Source organism: Ambystoma mexicanum, chromosome 14 (assembly GCF_040938575.1).
Source record: "Ambystoma mexicanum isolate Mex_15411 chromosome 14, UKY_AmexF1_1, whole genome shotgun sequence".
NCBI classification, from domain to species: Eukaryota; Metazoa; Chordata; class Amphibia; order Caudata; family Ambystomatidae; genus Ambystoma; species Ambystoma mexicanum.
The window spans coordinates 533,851,490-533,868,739 of NC_090940.1; the positions used below are offsets into that span (position 1 = coordinate 533,851,490).

At 49.0% G+C, this 17,250-nt stretch overlaps 1 protein-coding gene across 3 annotated transcripts in view; it reads left to right on the forward strand.

The window, feature by feature from the left end:
* The window catches only part of BEGAIN (brain enriched guanylate kinase associated), a 1,200,709-nt gene that overhangs the window by 991,797 nt on the left and 191,662 nt on the right, over positions 1–17,250 (forward strand). For all 3 annotated transcript variants that reach the window (XM_069637769.1, XM_069637771.1, XM_069637770.1), the window contains one exon: positions 16,413–16,520. In XM_069637769.1, the coding sequence (XP_069493870.1) occupies positions 16,413–16,520 (108 nt within the window). The remainder of the gene's footprint in view (positions 1–16,412; positions 16,521–17,250) is intronic.

Below are 17,250 nucleotides of genomic sequence, written 5' to 3' on the forward strand. Positions count from 1 at the left end.
TGTGTGTCCCATTCAATGAATGAAAATACGTTTTTACTAAGCACCCCGGGTTACTACTTTGGTAACCCGAGGTGCTAATGGTTTATTAACTCGTTTAAACGGGCTACAGTGGGGGGGCTGAACATCCCGGAGCCCTCGTTAACAGCCCTCAATGCACCATTACCCCCGGTGTAGCCTCTGGAACGGGTTAATAACACCATATTATTCCTTTTATGAACAGCTTTTAATTAATTTGTATTTCCTAATTCTACAGGTGCAAGTAACGTCTCCAGGTTTCTTGTGCAGCAGACTATTTGGTTTAGATATAAAATGTTATATCTGTTGCCCCCCCGCCCCCAGCACTATCTGAAATGTGGTCAGGCCTAGTAAGATAGTCACTTGTTTTGTTCCTCCCCTCCCTTTGTGCACCACTCTCCCTCACCTTTTGTTTTCTCCGGCTCTACCAGAAATGTCATCAGGCCTAGTACAGTAGTCGCCTGTCTGTTTCCATGTCCTTCCCACTCACCAATCCCTTCCTTATCTATGTCTTAGCTCTTGCACTATCTGAAATGTTGTCAGGCCGAGTATGATAGTTAATCTCACATCTTTACTGGTCATGGCCTGTGAGAATGTCACTGTATTTTCCCTTGTTCCCTCCCTTGCCTTGAAGTGCTTTGAAACACATGGAGTATAGGCGCTATATAAATAAACTATCATATCATATGTTATTTTGAAGCTGGAAAATGCATTGCAGTGTCTGGGACCAATGATGTCCCCATTTCAAAGGATGGAGTGGTGAGAGTTGTCTTCTTATAAACACACACTGCATACTTTGCCATAAACTGGAAGTTCATTTATATTGCCCGCTTTGGAAACTTGGCTTAAAGCTCACAATAGCCCTGCACTCTTTGACATTCCCAACACACTATTCCTTCTTTAACATGGTTCAGGTGACCAGATTGGCAGGGGATGAATCCTTCATTTTTAAATCATCTCTACGCCTGCAAGCTTTTCCCTCTGCTGCTATAGATGGCTGTGATTATTCTAAGTATATTTTAAGCATTGAACCCCTGGCTGAATGCCACCCATCTACTCACTTTTTTAATAATGTACCATCCCCAGAGCTGGATATAGATAGATTTTACATCGCCCCTTTGGACCTAATGTTGCCCACCTTGAAGACTACAAACAGAATTGGATTGGTCAGATCACTAGGGCCTCTTCTTTAGTTTCAAGGTCTTCTCTGAAACAATTAGCCAATCATTTACTCCTAAACTTATCAGTTATTGTACTATAAGGGATTTTCCGGACAGGCCAAAGGCAGTTGCTGGGTAGTCCACTGCATGGTTGAGACTTGGTTGCCTGAACTCAGTGGATCCCTTGGGCACGTGGACCAGGTGTGTGAGGAAGCCAGCATTGAAAGATCGCTCCTCTTGCTGAAAATCCGGGACGTGTGGTGCAAGGCCAATAATCTGGCAGTCAACTGCTTGGTTCGAGACTTGGTTGCCTGAACTCAGAGCCTGCGGGCACTTGGACTCTCTGGGTGAGGTAACATGCATTAAACCGCCACCCCGCTGTGCGAAGCCTCGCCAAGGACATGCAAGGGCAGTCCATTGACGGTTAGCGAATTGGTTACCTGAACTCAGTGACACCCACAAGTAGAGGACCCTTTATGCGAGGAAGCCAGCATTGAAAGACTCCCTTTCTGCGTAAAGGCGGCCCAACGGAAGTTACTGGCAGTCTTTTTTTGAGTTGGAGCTCCCGCTTTTGCTTTCCCTTGCAACTTTTCATCATCACTTGCTATTCGGCCACTTGTCTGCCCCGTTCCGTTTCCTTTAACTTTCAATTTCATGTTTATTTGGGAAATTGTGAAACAAAGAAGACTTTGGCTGCTATTGTCCAGCCGACGAGCTAAAGAGCCTTTAGTAAACGCCTTCCAACCGTGTAGGACTGAGGCTACCTGACTGATACACTTAATACATATGGACTGTGTCTAGGATTTGCCGTCTGATTTGGCGCTATCATACCAAATTAGTCTATTTGATATGCCCTCTCCTTGGGGCTGGTATTCCTTGAAATGCACCCTCCTCTGCAAATGTTCAGCAAATTGTGATCTATGATAGCTGAGTCTAGTCTTCACGTGATTGCCCTTTGGCAATAGTTGGAAAAGGTGTCATCAGTGTCACTGCTGGACGAGCCCAAGATACGCAGTTGTGTGAATCAGAGTGATTTGGTGATGAAATGAGTAATGATGTGGGCGGAACTCATCAAACTCTAAATTTGGAGCACATTTTTGTATTATTAACACTGAAGGATAATCATAGCCATGCAGCTACCATTTACTATATTATTTTGTCTGTACATGTTGGATGTACTTGGGATCACTGGGGACTGCCAGTGTCTGGCTATAGCTTTGACTATGAAATTCTATGAAGATGCAACACAAGAGGAGTACACTCTGCGGGAATAACAAATCCACTTCCATGCACCCGATATTGGTTACAGCGGCCGGAGAGAATAAAAGACTGAGCGTGTGCAGCGGGAATATTTAAGACTTTTTGTGTTGCATGACTCTGGAACGAGCTGTATTCGGTACTGCTTATGAGTCATGTTTATGTTTTCCTAGTATTTTCCCTCGGGAGTTAGTCGCCAAACGGCAAAGGGAAAACACTGTAATGGTAGTTAGTGAAAAAGACAGATCGGTGTCACCCAGTGCTATCACTAACCCTTCTTAAGGACGTCTGGGCTCGGAAGGGAGTAAACCGGTGGGAAGTAGTCAGAGATGGACGACCCTAGCATCAAACTTCCCCAAGACCCCAGAAGGCTCTAAAGTTCATTATTAAGAACTTACAGCCACTGTGTATTAACTTAAATAGACACCATTGAAATGCCAAGAGGACTTCAGAGGTGGTTATTTGTGGTGAGTGCCCATCACATTGACCTACTATTCCAAGAAGTGGTGCTATTCCAGAGCCATGCGGGCGACACCTAGATCTTAATAAGAATAGAAGGCAAGGCCCCTGAGAACTTAGAGAACATCTAGTTCCCCTTTGACATACTAGCGACTTGGACGAGGGAACATTGGCTGAGTATCATCCAAACTAAAACAGAATTTCTCCTGCTATTCATTGATCATCTAAAGACACATATGAAAACATTATATCCACATATTCCCATTTCTTGCACAAAGAGTTCATGAATGTAAGTCATTAGGCATCGTGTTGGACTCCACAGAGTCTATTTCATTGCAAGCAAATGCAGTTGAAAGATCCTCATCCTACTGTTTGATGATGCTGAATATAACAGAGACATGGCCTTGTCTCAGGGCCAGGGAGCAGACTCCTCTGGACCTGGGTTGAATGGCATACCATGGTCTATACCCGATTTGATCCCAGAGGCACGACAAGGGAGTTGGGGGGACAGTCTCTGCCTCCCGAGTATGCATTGTCCATATCTGCTGGTACCATTGTTTCTTCCACAATGCCTGTCAAGGTGTTTGAAGAGATTAGGCGTAGAGGTGGTGGATCAAGAGACTAGGCAGAGGGTGGACTGGTGCGTGGAGTGTGGAGGAGACTGTGGCAGAATTCTTAGAGGGTACAGGTAAGGTATTGCGTATAGGAGAGTGGTAGCAGTTGGGTAGTGTTGGGAGGGGTGTGTGAGAGGTCAGAGATAAGGAGAGAGACTGGGATGAGTGTAGCGATTTGGAGGGGGGGTGCATGACAGGAAATTGATATTGCTATTGTTTATTTATAAAGCGCCTATACACAGGCAAGTGCTTCAAAGCACTCAAGGAAGGAGGGAACATGGGGGGAAAAAACAACAGTCCTCAGAGCCTTTGAAATTCTCAGGCAATAATGGTCTGCTTATGCAGAGTAAGTGCGTGTAATATATATTAACAGTTGAGACGCAGCAAATAGGCCTGACGGCTATTCAGCAGTTTTACCAAGTGCAATTAAGGGTTGAAGTCAAGGCAGAACAAACAGACGATCTTCAGGAATGGTCCATTCAGATTGTGCAAGTGCACAGACGGTCACATGGAGGGGGAGGTACAAGTGCACCCGGTAGGTGGAGAATACTCATACTGGGGATCAGCTAGTGTGACATTGAGTTACACATTAACGCAATACGTAAATATGTATCACTATAGCAACAAGTAGCCACTTTCACCACGGGTAATGTATTACCCATTCCAAGATGGCCGACGCAGCTCTGAGCGATCGCCCATCTTGTTAGAGTTTGTTGCCAGGACAATCTAACTAAACTAGATATCAGCAAACAGCAGCACTGTTGAACTGTGACACGAGTGCGCTCTTAGGATCATAGATTACCCTCTACAGGTAAGCGCATCAACACTATGAACTCACACGGTGATTCTGGCTCAGTTATTGCTTTAACACTGATGAAATGATTTTGTCGATCTTAGGAGGTACATCGAGCGCAACGTGAAACGTTGCTAACGCAGACTGACCGCCATACAGGTCAGAATATATTTTGAACCACACAGCATGATCACGCCTCGGAGGGATAAAAGCACAGTCACCATAACCCGATATAAACGAAAGAATTATAATTAGCATGAGTCTAACGTGATCACATTTTTCAACCTCGCTCAAGCACAAAAAACGGTGGAGGATAGCAGACTTTAATATTGAGGAGGATGCAACTGACTATCACTACATCAGTAATAACATATATTTCAGCACCAAGAGAAATGTATAAAGATTGCAGCACCAAGAAAAATGTATACCGATTCGGTTGCCGAGGATTATGGCATAAAGCACTGCCTCAGGTGTATAATATGGGACTGAACACTTGATTAACAGATACCATGCGATTTGCTTTTGTTTCTTTACATGTTTCTCTTTCTGTTGTGTGTTTTCCAATGTGGGTACCCTGTCGTTCATGTCAACATAATGACCAATGCAATGCCAATTGTGATTATGTTGCATATAATGTGTAGTTGTAAACGGGGATTAGACTAGGTCCTGATGAAGGATTAAGCATTCGAAATGCATTGGCCAATTAGTCACATTTTTGCTAGAATTATTTTGGCGACATTTGGTGAAAGCAACCAGAATTGAAGATTATAACTTCACAATTTGAAAAACTACTAAGGACCTAAAGTGATTATTTACCTAAAGAGTTCTAAGAAACTAAACAACATCCAGTGAGCTTTACGGGTGTGGAGCCCACACCGAAGGCTAATAAGCATAGGTCTCCCTTTTCTGCAGTAGGTGCAGAGAGAGCCACTCTCTTTGGTTATTTCTCAAGTGCAGTGAGGGTGGGTGGGTGGGGTGTAGGGCCCTGAGGCAAGTGCGAGAGAGGACAGGCGGGGAGCCCAGGACCTGTGAGACTCTGAGGTACACCGGACGGCCAGTCAGCAAGTGTGCGGAAGAGGAGGGATAGAGGGAAAGAGCGGACAGCTAGGTTAGCAGGGTTGAGGGAGAGAGAAGGAAGAGGAGAAGAGGAAGGTCTTGAGAAGTTTCTGGAATTTACAAAGATCAGGCTCAATACGGAGGGTGGCAGGGAGGCTATTCCAGATGGAAGCACCTGCTGAGGGTAAGGATCTCCCTCCAAATCTCTGCTTGGAGAACCGGCTCAATCGCAGAAGGTCAGAGGTAGATGAGCAGAGGGCTTGTGAGGGACAGTATACCTAAAGGTAGGCAACGTTGCAGGTAGGTAGGTCCAAGGCCCCAGAAAGCCTTGTGGACAATGCAGAGGATCTTGAACTTGATACTTGCAGCCACGGGGAGCCAGTGTAGGGATTTCATTTCTGGAGAGAAGGATAAGTCTTGCAGTTCCGTTCTGGATGAGTTGCAGAAGGCACAGGGCAGAAGAAGGGAGGTTGAGGAAGAGGCTGTTGCAATAGTCCACCCTAGAGAGAACGGGGCACTGGAGACAGTGAGCAGCTGGGGGGAAAGTGGGAAAAGGTAGAGTACCTCTGAGGAAGTCTAGCTAATAGATAGATTTTTTTTAGAGATGTCCGAAATGTGAGAGGAGAAGGAGAGAATGGAGTTGAAGATGACCCCAAGGTTTTTAGCCTCGCAGGTAGGTGCGGGCAGAGGGTCAAGGGAGGCCGGCCATAGTGAAAGCGGGAGCAGGGGTCCCAATGCGAATGATCTCAGTCTTACTGGCGTTAAGGCAAAGGTTGTTTGCAGCACACCATCACTGAATAGCGGATAGACAGTCAGATATGAGCGGGGGGGAGGAGGAGGCGGCTGAGGGTAGCCTGAAAGAAAGTTGCGTGCCATCCGCGTAACACTGGAAGTTCGAGGTGAAAGTGGCAATCACACGTGCCAAGGCAGCCATATAGACATTGAAAAAACAGGGGGATAGGTTAGAACCCTGGGCAACACCAGGTTGAGAGAGAGATAGTCGAGATAAAGGCTCTGAGTTCCATCTGGGATGGGCAGTCGGAGAGAAAGGAGGTTAACCATGCCAGAGCCTGGTAAATTGCTTGTGTAGTTGCAGACATCGTGATTATGGTTTTATAGGTTTGTTGTCACTGACCTACTGCTCCAGATGTTGTGTCTGCCCAATATGAGCTAAAAAATAGATTGTGAGAAAAGAGCAACAGTTATCGCGCCGAACTGCAAGTAGACAAGTGGTCCATGTATTTGTCTTTAAAGAGAGAAAGATTTAGTTGAATCACTTGTTTTTTTTTATAACTTCGTTTATTAAAGCACATTTGTAATAAAAAGAGTAATGGAACAATATTTTGTGAGTAAATAGTCCTTGACTACTAGAACCTGACCTGTGATTCCCAGGGTGTCACGGAGACGAGCAATCAGGATGCTGTGGTTAACTGTGTCGAAGGCAGAGGAGAGGTCAAGGAGAATGAGGACAGAGGGCGTGTTAGTGTCAAGATTTGAGAGCAGGTCTTTACATGTGTTTAGAAGAGCAGTTTACATGCCTCTGGATGCTCTAAAGCCAGACTGATGGTCATGGACGCAACCAATAGATTTAGTGTGGAGGGTCAGCTGAGAGATTGCCAACTTCTCCAGGTGTTTGCCCAGGAAAGAAATGATAGAGTTAGGACTGTAGTTTGCCAGAATGGAGGGGTCAGCAGAGGGTTTCTTGAGCAGAGCAGAGAGTGCACAAGGGAGTGCTTAAGAGCAGTTGGGAAAACTCCAGTGGAAAAGAAGAGAGTGCAGAGATCAGCCAAGGCTAGGCGAGGGAGTCAATATTGTCTTTAATGTTGTTAGAGGGGCCTGTTGGATGAAGCCTTCATAGACCGAACTTGTCTGGTGACCGCATCTGGTGTGACGGGTGAGAGAGAAGAGAGTGTAAGGATGTCTTGAGTTTGATGAAGTGTGCTGCCAGGGCCGAGCAAAGGTCGCGGGTGGGTGTGACAGAAGAAGAGGCTGCTGCAGGATTGGCTAGTTCCTTGCAGACTTTGAAAAGTGTGGCGGTGTTCGATGCCACACAGATACAGCCTTGAATAAATACTTTTTTGCTTGGAGCGGATGCAGAGTCAATATTGCCTTTGAAGGAGGCGGCAGGCCAGTTTGTCTGATGGTCCCCCGAACGAATTACATTTCCGCTCAGCTGCCCTACACTTGTGTTTAATGGCAGCCAGATCGTAGTCGTATCAAGAGTTGAACTTTTGGGAAGGCTTCCGTCAGACCCTCTGGACAGGGGCAAAAGTTGGAGATGGAGAGATTGAGTTTCGCGAGGGCTTTGTCAGAATGGGAGTCAGTGGGTAGGTGGGGGCAAAAGCAGATACCGTCACTTTTTTCATGGGTCTGGTGACTTTGAAGCAGAGTGGCCTAGCCATGTGTGTTGCTGCAAGAGGAGAGGAGAGTTTCAGGCGTGTTGAGAGAAGAGTGGTCAGTCCAAGAGTGAGAGGGAGTGAGAGGGTTAGAGAGAGGGATGTTAATAGAGATGAGAGCATCCAAAGTGTGGCCTGTGGTGTGCGTGGAGCCAGTGGGTAGGATAGAGAGGGTGAGAGTGGTGCATAGGTTGCGGAAAGGCCCTGAGGATTCAGGAGAGTCCAGGTGGATGTAGAGATCACCCATCAGGAGGAGGTGAGAGACGGAGAAAAGTAGAGAGGAGGCCCGGTCCGCCCATTCCGAGAGGAAGAATAGTGCACTGTCCTGGTGCCCAATAGATGGTGGCCATAAGGAGGGAAGATTAAGGAGAGAGTGAGAGCCTGCAGACTAGGCACTGAAAGGAGGAGTAGGCCTGAGTGGGGAAGATGGACATAGATATCCATTCTGGGAAGATCAGCACCACTCTCCCCACCCCATCTTCTTTGGCCTGGGCGCAGAGAGGATTTTGTAGCCATTGGGAAGGAGTGTGTCAAAGCTTGTGACAAAGCTATACCTGAGCCATTTCTCTGTGATGGCGAGCACATCAAGATCCATGAGTTCAAGGAGGTTGCAGATGTCAGACGAGTGTTTGATAGCAGAGCAAGTGTTGAGCGTGGCAACGTTGAGCAGCTTGCCATCTTTGAAGGTCGTCCACGTGGGGGCACAGGGGACTGTTGTACCCCGAACCCCAAGGGTGGCAAGAGGGCCAGAGGGATAGTGGAGGATGGCGGGGGAGCCAAGGCCAAGAAGGGAGCCAGGACAGTGCAGCAAGCGGTGCAGAAGAAGAGGAAGGCACAGTGGGAAAGGGAGCTTGTGCAGAGGAAGAGGAGGCACAGTGGCAAGGGGGCCTGTGCAGGGGAGGAGGAAGGCACAGTGGGCAAGGGAGCCTGTGCAGAGGAGGAGGAAGGCACAGAAGGCAGGGCCGGAGGGAGAGGTGAGGTTAGAGGGGCGAGGGAGGAGCCCATCAAAGAGGAGAATGCTGGGTTGATGACCCTGGACCATGATGGTTCCACTGAAATACACATTAATGATGACTCTGGCAAAGAGGTCAAGGAGTACCTCCCAGCGAGGGTCACCATTAATGGGAGAAGAGGTGATAGGAGAGAGGAAGTTGACCATGGTCAGGTGGGTTAACGAAGAAAAGGATGTCAGTGAGAGCCTCTGGCTGAAGCCATGACATAGGTGTCAATAGGAAGGCCAGGGTTGGAGCCAAGTATGTCCTCCTTAAGTATCTTCCAGACAGATTTAGTGATAGGAGATAGCGATGCAGTTAGAGAAGATAGGAGAAATAGAGAGTGACATAGCTAGCTGCAGTGGTGAGGAGGGCACTTACCAGTCTGAAGTACTGAGGCACAGGTAGGAAGGGGGCGGGCAACAAGGGATGGGAGGGAGACAGAGGGTAGTGCACAAAGCTAACCTCAATTTTAGCAGGATAAGATGAAAAGCACACAATGCCACCCCTGGGCACAGCTAAGTTCAATTTGAGCAGGATAAGGTGAAAACACAATGCAGCCACTGGGCACAGCTAAGTTCGATTTATTTTTGTTGGTAAGAGTGGAAGATGAGATGGAGTGGGAGGGAGTGTGACAGTCAACAGGTGAGGAGGTAGATGATGGATGAATTTGGTTGAGGGAACTAACCCTCCGAAAAATGATAAATGTTCCGTTGAGGGTGGTGGAGGATCAAACTCCATATGCACATGCAGGGTGAAGGGGAGATCCCAGACACAGCTAGGGAGCAGACATAGCCTTAGATGTGGGCATTTGAGCATGGGACGGCTCCAACCTCCCGGTGCCACTGATTGGCTCAAGTAGGATAGAGTAGCCAATGGTGGGGGGTCAGGCCCAGGCTACACGAAAAGAAAAGTATTGTACAGGGTGCAGCCATCTTGGAGGAGGAGTGTGTGCAGCAGGGCAAGTGACCTGAATAAAATATAAATCCCCCTTTTTACAGGCACAGAAACACATTGGGTGAAATCGCACCCTGCAAAGTACACAAAGCATACAGTGATTAAAAAACATGTGCTTCCTTGCAATTTCGGCTTGTGTGATCACGCGTCGAAAAAATGGCAGATGCATTTAAAATTAGCAGCACAATTGTTTTTTGAGGTGCTGGGGCCTGTGCGCAATGCTGCAGAAAGCCACGAGGGCTACCTTATCTCCAAAGCTATCTGCAGCTGGAAAGTTAGTGAACACGTCCGCCGAAGCGCGAAGCGTGAAGACCAGCTGATTGTAGTGGTGGTCGGTGAAGAAAATGAACAGTGGTAGTTGGAGTGATAGTCGGGTCGGCGCAAGGTAAAAGGAGGAAGGTAGTAGGGAGAAATGGGAGAAAAGTGAGAGGGGGAAATAAATAGTAAAGGAAAGTGGTGCAGATAGTGAGAGGGTGGATGAAGTGACGGCAGAGAAGAGAGGGGAGTAGATAGAAGGAAAGGGGGAAGAGAGAGAAGTGAACGAATAAGGAAAAAAGTACAGGGGAAGAGACAGATGGGGAGACGAGGAAGATCAAAGAGAGGAGAGTAGAGAAACAGATAAAGGGAGGGATAGAGACAGAGAGGGAGAAGGGGAGGGACTCGTAGAGAAAATCCTGGTGACCTTGTGCAGTGCAAAAGACCAGCAGTATCCCTTACACGGTCCCAGAGGGAGATGGGCAGAAAGGGCTCAGTCTTGATGGTTTCCCATCAAGACTAGAGAAACTTCAATAATAGGGGGTCTTCTTGCTTTAGAGTATGTTGGGGAGATTCTGGGGGTTACGGGCACCTGGGATAGGGTGAAAGAGACCACAGGAAGGTCGAGAGAGGTGTAGGGATTGCCTTAGTTTCAACATCCCAGCCTTCCCAGATCAGTTCTATAAAACTTTAATAAAACACCTTAAATATACAATATGTGTCTGTGGATTTCTGAGGCCATTTGGAACTAGTGGTGTCAGAAGTGGTATCATTTAGGCCCCAATAAAGAGGCCACCCATAAGTGAAAGAACACCCAGAGAAAGAAGAGGTTGAGAAGATGGGAGCAGAAGAGCAGAAGCCAGAGCTAGACGCTGAACTCAATAGAACAGAATAGGAAGAAGAGTAGAGTTCCGGGTGCAATCTCCCATGAACTCACAAATGGGGCTTGGCCACCAACTTGAAGATCCCTGTGGCAAAATGCTTAAAATTTCTCCAGCATGAGGTCTGGCATGGATTCACATGCTCATGAATATTCCCCATCGTCAGGCCGGGAATCCTCGGTATAGAAAAAAATCAGTATCGGTTTCGTTTCTGATCTCTTTCTTAGTAGTAACCAATCACTGGTATTTGGGTCATACTGCCCCCAGCCAATGACTGCCCTCTCCCTAAGCCCCGCCTCTGGCAGCCATCCTCAGATTTTTACTGCATGTTCAAGTGTTGGGAGTCCTCGTGCTGTAGCTCTCGAGCTTTTGCTGCGTCTTCACAATTTTTCAGGAGATTTTTTCTCATTTTTCGGTTAAATAGAGCCTCAAGCTCCACCGTTTCTACATCCGATCAACAGGGATCCGTTTTGGAGTTTTCTACGCCCCTCAAGGGTGAAGATTTTGTCAAGGTACGCTTTTGGAGGATTCCAGAAGTTCCGAGGCCTACCCCGGACATGGCCCAGGAGAAAGGAAGCTCGACACCCGGGAAGCTGTTCGGGACCTGCGCTGGATGCCAGCTTCAGAATGTTTTCAAGGAGGACGAGCATTCGTTATGCCTCTACTGTCTCCATGAGGACAAGACGCACACGGAGAAGGACTGTGCGTTTTGTGGGAACATGTCGAAGCGGACCATGAAGGATCGCCACCTCCGTCTCGCCAACTGGCTAGAAGGGAAGAGCCCGTCAGGCGAGAAGAAGAAAAAGAAGTCCGAGCGGTCTTCTAAGTCCTGTGAGGGCACCCCGGCAACGGGGGCCCAACAAAAGGCTAAGCACCGTTAGTCCGCGGGCACCGGGAGCGCCAAACGGTCGGGCTCCTTGGCTGCCAGGCAGAGCGCATCCTCCCCGGCGCCATCAACCACGAGCCAACGCTCTGGCTCGGGTAAGAGGAAGTCCGAGAACCCAGCAAAGCTTCTGGAGAGGCCCCGGTCGATCTCGAAGATTCTGGCAGAGGGGGAGCGAGGCTCGGACCCTCACCCCAAGGTGAAGGCCCCAGGCGTCCAGAAGATGACGATGGCCTTAATTCACCCTGCGAAGACCTCGATTGAGGATGTCGCCGCGGCCCTGGCTCAGCCTGTGGAGGCTACACCAGTGGAGGCGACCTCAGGACCCAGAGTCTCCCTGCCCCCGCGGAGGAAGTCGTCTTTCAGGCCCATTGTGAAGACCCCCACAAAGTCCTTGTTGGAAAAAGTGGGGGAGGGGCTGGTGGCCATCGTGGATACGGACACGACCTCTGAAGAAGAGCTCATCGAAGTCGTGGAAGAGGCCCAGCCCATCGGGCGGGATCCCGACGAGGGCGACGACTAGAGCGACGGTGTCGCCGACAAGGCTCCTCAAGAGCCATCGCGCCCGTCGTTTCTGGCGCCGCAGGACACTTCGCGCCCATTTTGTCAGCGATTCAGTCCTTATGCTCGGAGATAAGGACAAGGTTGCCCCTCCCCCCGACGAAGGTACCTGAGCCAGACCCGACGGGGGAACCGGAGCCAGGACCTTCGGAAAGTCCACCGCATAAGAGGAGGACGACGCATCCTATGCCACCTCTCTGGCCTGCTCTGCCTTCCCCCCGGTCTACTACCCACGGGGATGATACAGGCACGGACATGGCTACGACAGGTACAGATGACGACGGAGGTGACGACGGGACGTGTCCCCCGTCGCCCCCTGTTCGGGCGTCCCTGCCCGACGAGATTGGATCCTTTCATGCCATGATTTCCAGGGCATCCAAGCTCTTCCAGCTCTGCCCAGAAGAGAAGAAGAAGGAAGGGTTCCTTTACCAACGGCGCGAGGCTAAAAGGAAGTCCTCGCCGTACCGCTTCTTGATGACATCTGGGATGAGGGGCTCGCCCTCCTCAAGAACCCTGCCACGCCGCCGGCAAAGAGGGACCTGTACGAGAAGAAGTACCGGGTCCCCGACGCTGCCCCCTTGTGCCTTCGGGCGCAACCTACCCTGGATTCGGTCGTCTCGGCAGCGGCAAAGAAGAAAGCTGGGGGGGGCATCGGCCTTGACATCAACTTCCCCGCCGGACGGTGAGGGCAGGAAGCTGGACACAATGGGACGATGGATCATCTTATCCGCAGCGGCGACTATCGAGGCGGCCAACGCCCTGGCTATCGTAGCCCACTACGACAGGGAGTTGTGGTTCAAAATCGCCCCTCTGTTGGACTTCCTTCCGGACGCCAAAAGGGCTGAGGCCCTTGGAATCCTACAGGAGGGTGAGATTGCTTCGGACGACGCCATCAACGACACCGGTTTCCGTCAGTTGGGCAGCAGCGTTTGCTTGAGACGACGAGGATGGCTCAAGGCCACGGATTTCCGCCAGGACGTACAAACCAAGGTTTTGGACATGACCTTCGACGGGAAAAACCTGTTTGGGAAGGTGGTTAATGAGTCCCTTCAGGCCATCAAGAAAGGCACAGAGACTGCCCGGGCACTGGGAGTGCTCCAACGACGACGGCTGTCCTTTCGGAGCTCCAGAGGCAGACATGGTGCCTCCAAGGGATCCGGCAGTGGCTCCTCCACGTACCGCCAAGTGGCAAGATCTTCATCCCAGGAAGCCTACAGCGGACGCGGCAAGTCAGGTGGTGCCCGTCGTCGTCGACAGGGAGGTCAAGGAGGCAAGGCGGCCTCCAAACAAGTTGAACTGACCGTGGGGTCGGGCCCCTGCTGAAGCACCCCGGTGGGAGGCCAGCTGGCGAGGTTCGTCAGCGTGTGGGAGTCCATCTCCACCGACCGTTGGGTGCTGGACGCCCTGGCCCAAGGGCACGCCCTCGAGTTTCAGAAGAAGTGCCCTCGCGTTCCACCCGTGGCCAGGAAGGAAAATCACGTCCCTCAACTACTGTTGGAAGTAAGGGCGATGCTCAGGAAGTGTGCCATCGAGCTCGTCCCAAAGAGGCTTCGGGGCTCCGGAGTTTACTCAAGGTACTTCCTCGTAAAAAAGAAGACAGGAGGATGGCGCCTGCAATGACTGAACAAGTATATCAAGGCCCAGAAGTTCCGTATGGTCACCCTCCAGCACGTGCTGGGACAGCTGGAGGAGGGCGATTTCCTGTCGTTGTTGGACTTGGAGGATGCATACTTCCACATCCCCATTCTAAAAAGACACCGAAAGTTCCTCAGGTTCGTGTTCCAAGGGCGGCACTACCAGTTCAAGGCCCTCCCGTTCGGATTGAAGTCGGCACCCAGGGTGTTCACCAAGCGCCTCGCACCGGTGGTGGCGCGGCTGCGCCTACAGGGGATCCACGTCTACCCCTACCTGGACGACTGGCTCATCCGGGCAAGGACAAGGGAGCTCGCCGTGGAGCACACTGCGAAGACCGTCCAGCTGCTCACGGACCTGGGATTCTCCATCAACTTTCCAAAATCCCACCTGGTTCCGTCGCAAGTCACCCTGTTTCTGGGAGCCAAGCTCGACACAGTGGCGCGGCTGGCCTCGCCGTCGGAGGAAAGGACCAGGACCATTCTGGGCAAGGTGCAGCGTCTGCTGGCCACGGACATGGCCAGGGTAAGATCTATCAAATCCCTCCTCGGGATGATGTCCTCCTGCCTTTATCTGGTGTGCCTTTGCAGGCTTCGGATGCGGCCCTTATAAGAGTTCCTCGACGCCCGCTGGGTCCAGTCGAAGGGCAGCTTTGAGGACAGGATCCCTCTCAACAAGGCGTTCCGTCAGGCGATCCGGTGGTGGGGTAACCGCTCCCATCTGTCGGCGGGCATGGACTTTCAGACCCCAGCTCACCAGGTGACGGTGACGACGGACGCCTCCCTGGGAGGTTGGGGAGTGCACTCCGGAGATCTTCACGCGAGAGGCCTTTGGCTCCCGGAGGAGAAGTCACTCCACATCAACATCTTGGAGCTCCGTGCAGTGTTCTGGGCCCTCAGGTCCTTTCTTCGGTCCCTCAAGGGCAAGGTGGTGAGGATCTTCACCGACAACACCACCACGATGTTCAACATCCGGAAGCAGGGCGGAACCAGGTCCCCGGCCCTATCCAGTAGGTGTCCTTCACTTTAAGCAGGAAAAAGCAAGGGGCCACTCGTTCCTGGTCCAGGGAGCTGCACTCTGAAACTCCTACCTTTTGTGACAAATCCTTGACTTTCTGCCAAAAATGTAAAACCTTTCAATTCTAATATCTGCACTTTTTTTCTCCTTCTCAACTATTTGATTCCCAGCGCTGATACCTGCTGGTTGTGAGCGCTATCAAAATGACAACTACGACAACATAGTCAATGAACACCAACTATTTTACAAAATGACATCATATTCCTATAATTATATATTATTTTATGTTAATAGAAAAGTTTCTCAATACGATACTGGGCATTTGGTAGCCGAGCACCTCTCCTGCCAACAGTCCTGGAGATATTCCATCCATAGAACATAGTGAGTTTTTGTGGCGAAAAGTGGTGTACCCACCAATAAGGGAAGGGCCGCTGCCACATGCACAAAAAACCTTTTCAGCTGTTCTTGCTCTTTTTTAAAAAAATAGGCATACATATGCCATTTCAGGTCATAATAATTCAAACTTAAAGAGCACTGGTTAAGAGGTTGGCACACAGCTCACAAAGCTGCTCCCATAAAGCCTCTATACTGCCAATGCTGTGGTTATGAAGTGCATTCAGGCATATATAAGCTGAAGCACAGCTGATTCATCACTGTGTGTTGGGCACCACCTTGAGGATGACATTTGGTGCTTACAGTGCAGTACAGTAGATAACGCGATATGGTGAGTGTGATTAAAAACATGTGCATCAGCTATGCATTCTGCGCCTAGCACCACACTGTGGAAAGGGTGCTGGTTGATCGGTTTTAGATGTATATCAATGGGCAAAAAAAGAAATAAATGTGTAGTCCGAGTAGTTGCACATTCTCAAATCAGTAACTGGCTGTGGTTTGTTGATAAGGTCTCACGGTCTAGATCAGTCTTTGTCCTGCATATCTTTCCCCATCATTCTTTTCCCATAGTCAGCATGACAGTAATTTAGCTCATGGTGCAATGCAGTTCATATCAAACGCATTATGTGATATTTCATCTATGTGTATACTTCCTGGAAGCCTTGAAGGGTGGAAATGCGACAACCAGCAAAGAAAAAATATGATTAAAACACACATTTGCATGTTATTATGTAGCTACCTGAATTAAGTTTTGTGTATTACTGTTTTTGGTTTGCAGTTTTAAGTGGGCAAACACGAAGTCCTTAAATATTACATGTTGCTATTAAGATGTGTTGTGAATATCTTTGCACCACCTCTGCTATCCTTATCTTCCAGTTATTTTCTTGCAAATGTCTTGCTACCAATTGGCTGATGGAATAGATGGTTTTATATAGTGCCGTTATAAACTGACTTGATATCCTATCCAAATTAACTGTCCGTGACATTAAAATCTTTACTGTATTCAGCCAGAGAGGAAGTTGTTTAGGTGCACACCAACAGAGAGGAAGTTGTTTGGGTGCACACCAACTAATTCATCCTGACTTTTACAGGGGCAACATTACGAAGAAGAAAAACGAGCGCTAGGCCATGAAGTCTTGGCGCTAAATAACCATTTAATAGAAGCAAAGGTGACCATAGACAAGCTATCGGAAGAGAACGTAAGTATTGATCTGCTCTTAGCTGTGTTTTGTAGAACGAATAACACGTAAGGAAAAAAAGCATAACACATCCACGATGCATTTTCTGAATGTTACAGGGCATATAGCCAATATATTCCATTGAATTGCCCTTTTCTGAACATATCTTACACAACATTGGCCACCCTTACTTTAGCGATCAAAATTACTTTTGGTGGTCACAATTCAAACAATGTGAAATGTCACAATTAAAACAATGTGAAATGTATTGTAGTTCGAGGCCACCGATTAATGCTCTAAAATCATCATGCTGCTTCGTTAAAGGCCCGCTTATCCTGCTTTACCATGTGACTTTCCTTAGAGAGACAGTGTCTTCATGGAAATATCCTGCTGTACCTTGTGACTTTCCTTAGGGAGGCAGTATCTTCATGGAAATATCCTGCTGTACCTTGTCTCTTTCCTTATTCCTTAGGGAGGTAGTGTCTTCATGGAAATATCCCGCTTTACCCTGTGACTTACCTTAGGGAGGCAGTGTCTTCATGGAAATATCCTGCTTTACCTTGTGACTTTCCTTAGGGAGGCAGTATCTTCATGGAAATATCCTGCTGTACCTTGTATCTTTCCTTATTCCTTAGGGAGGCATTGTCTTCATGGAAATATCCCGCTTTACCCTGTGACTTACCTTTGAGAGGCAGTGTCTTCATGGAAATATCCTGCTTTACCTTGTGACTTACCTTAGGGAGGAAGTGTC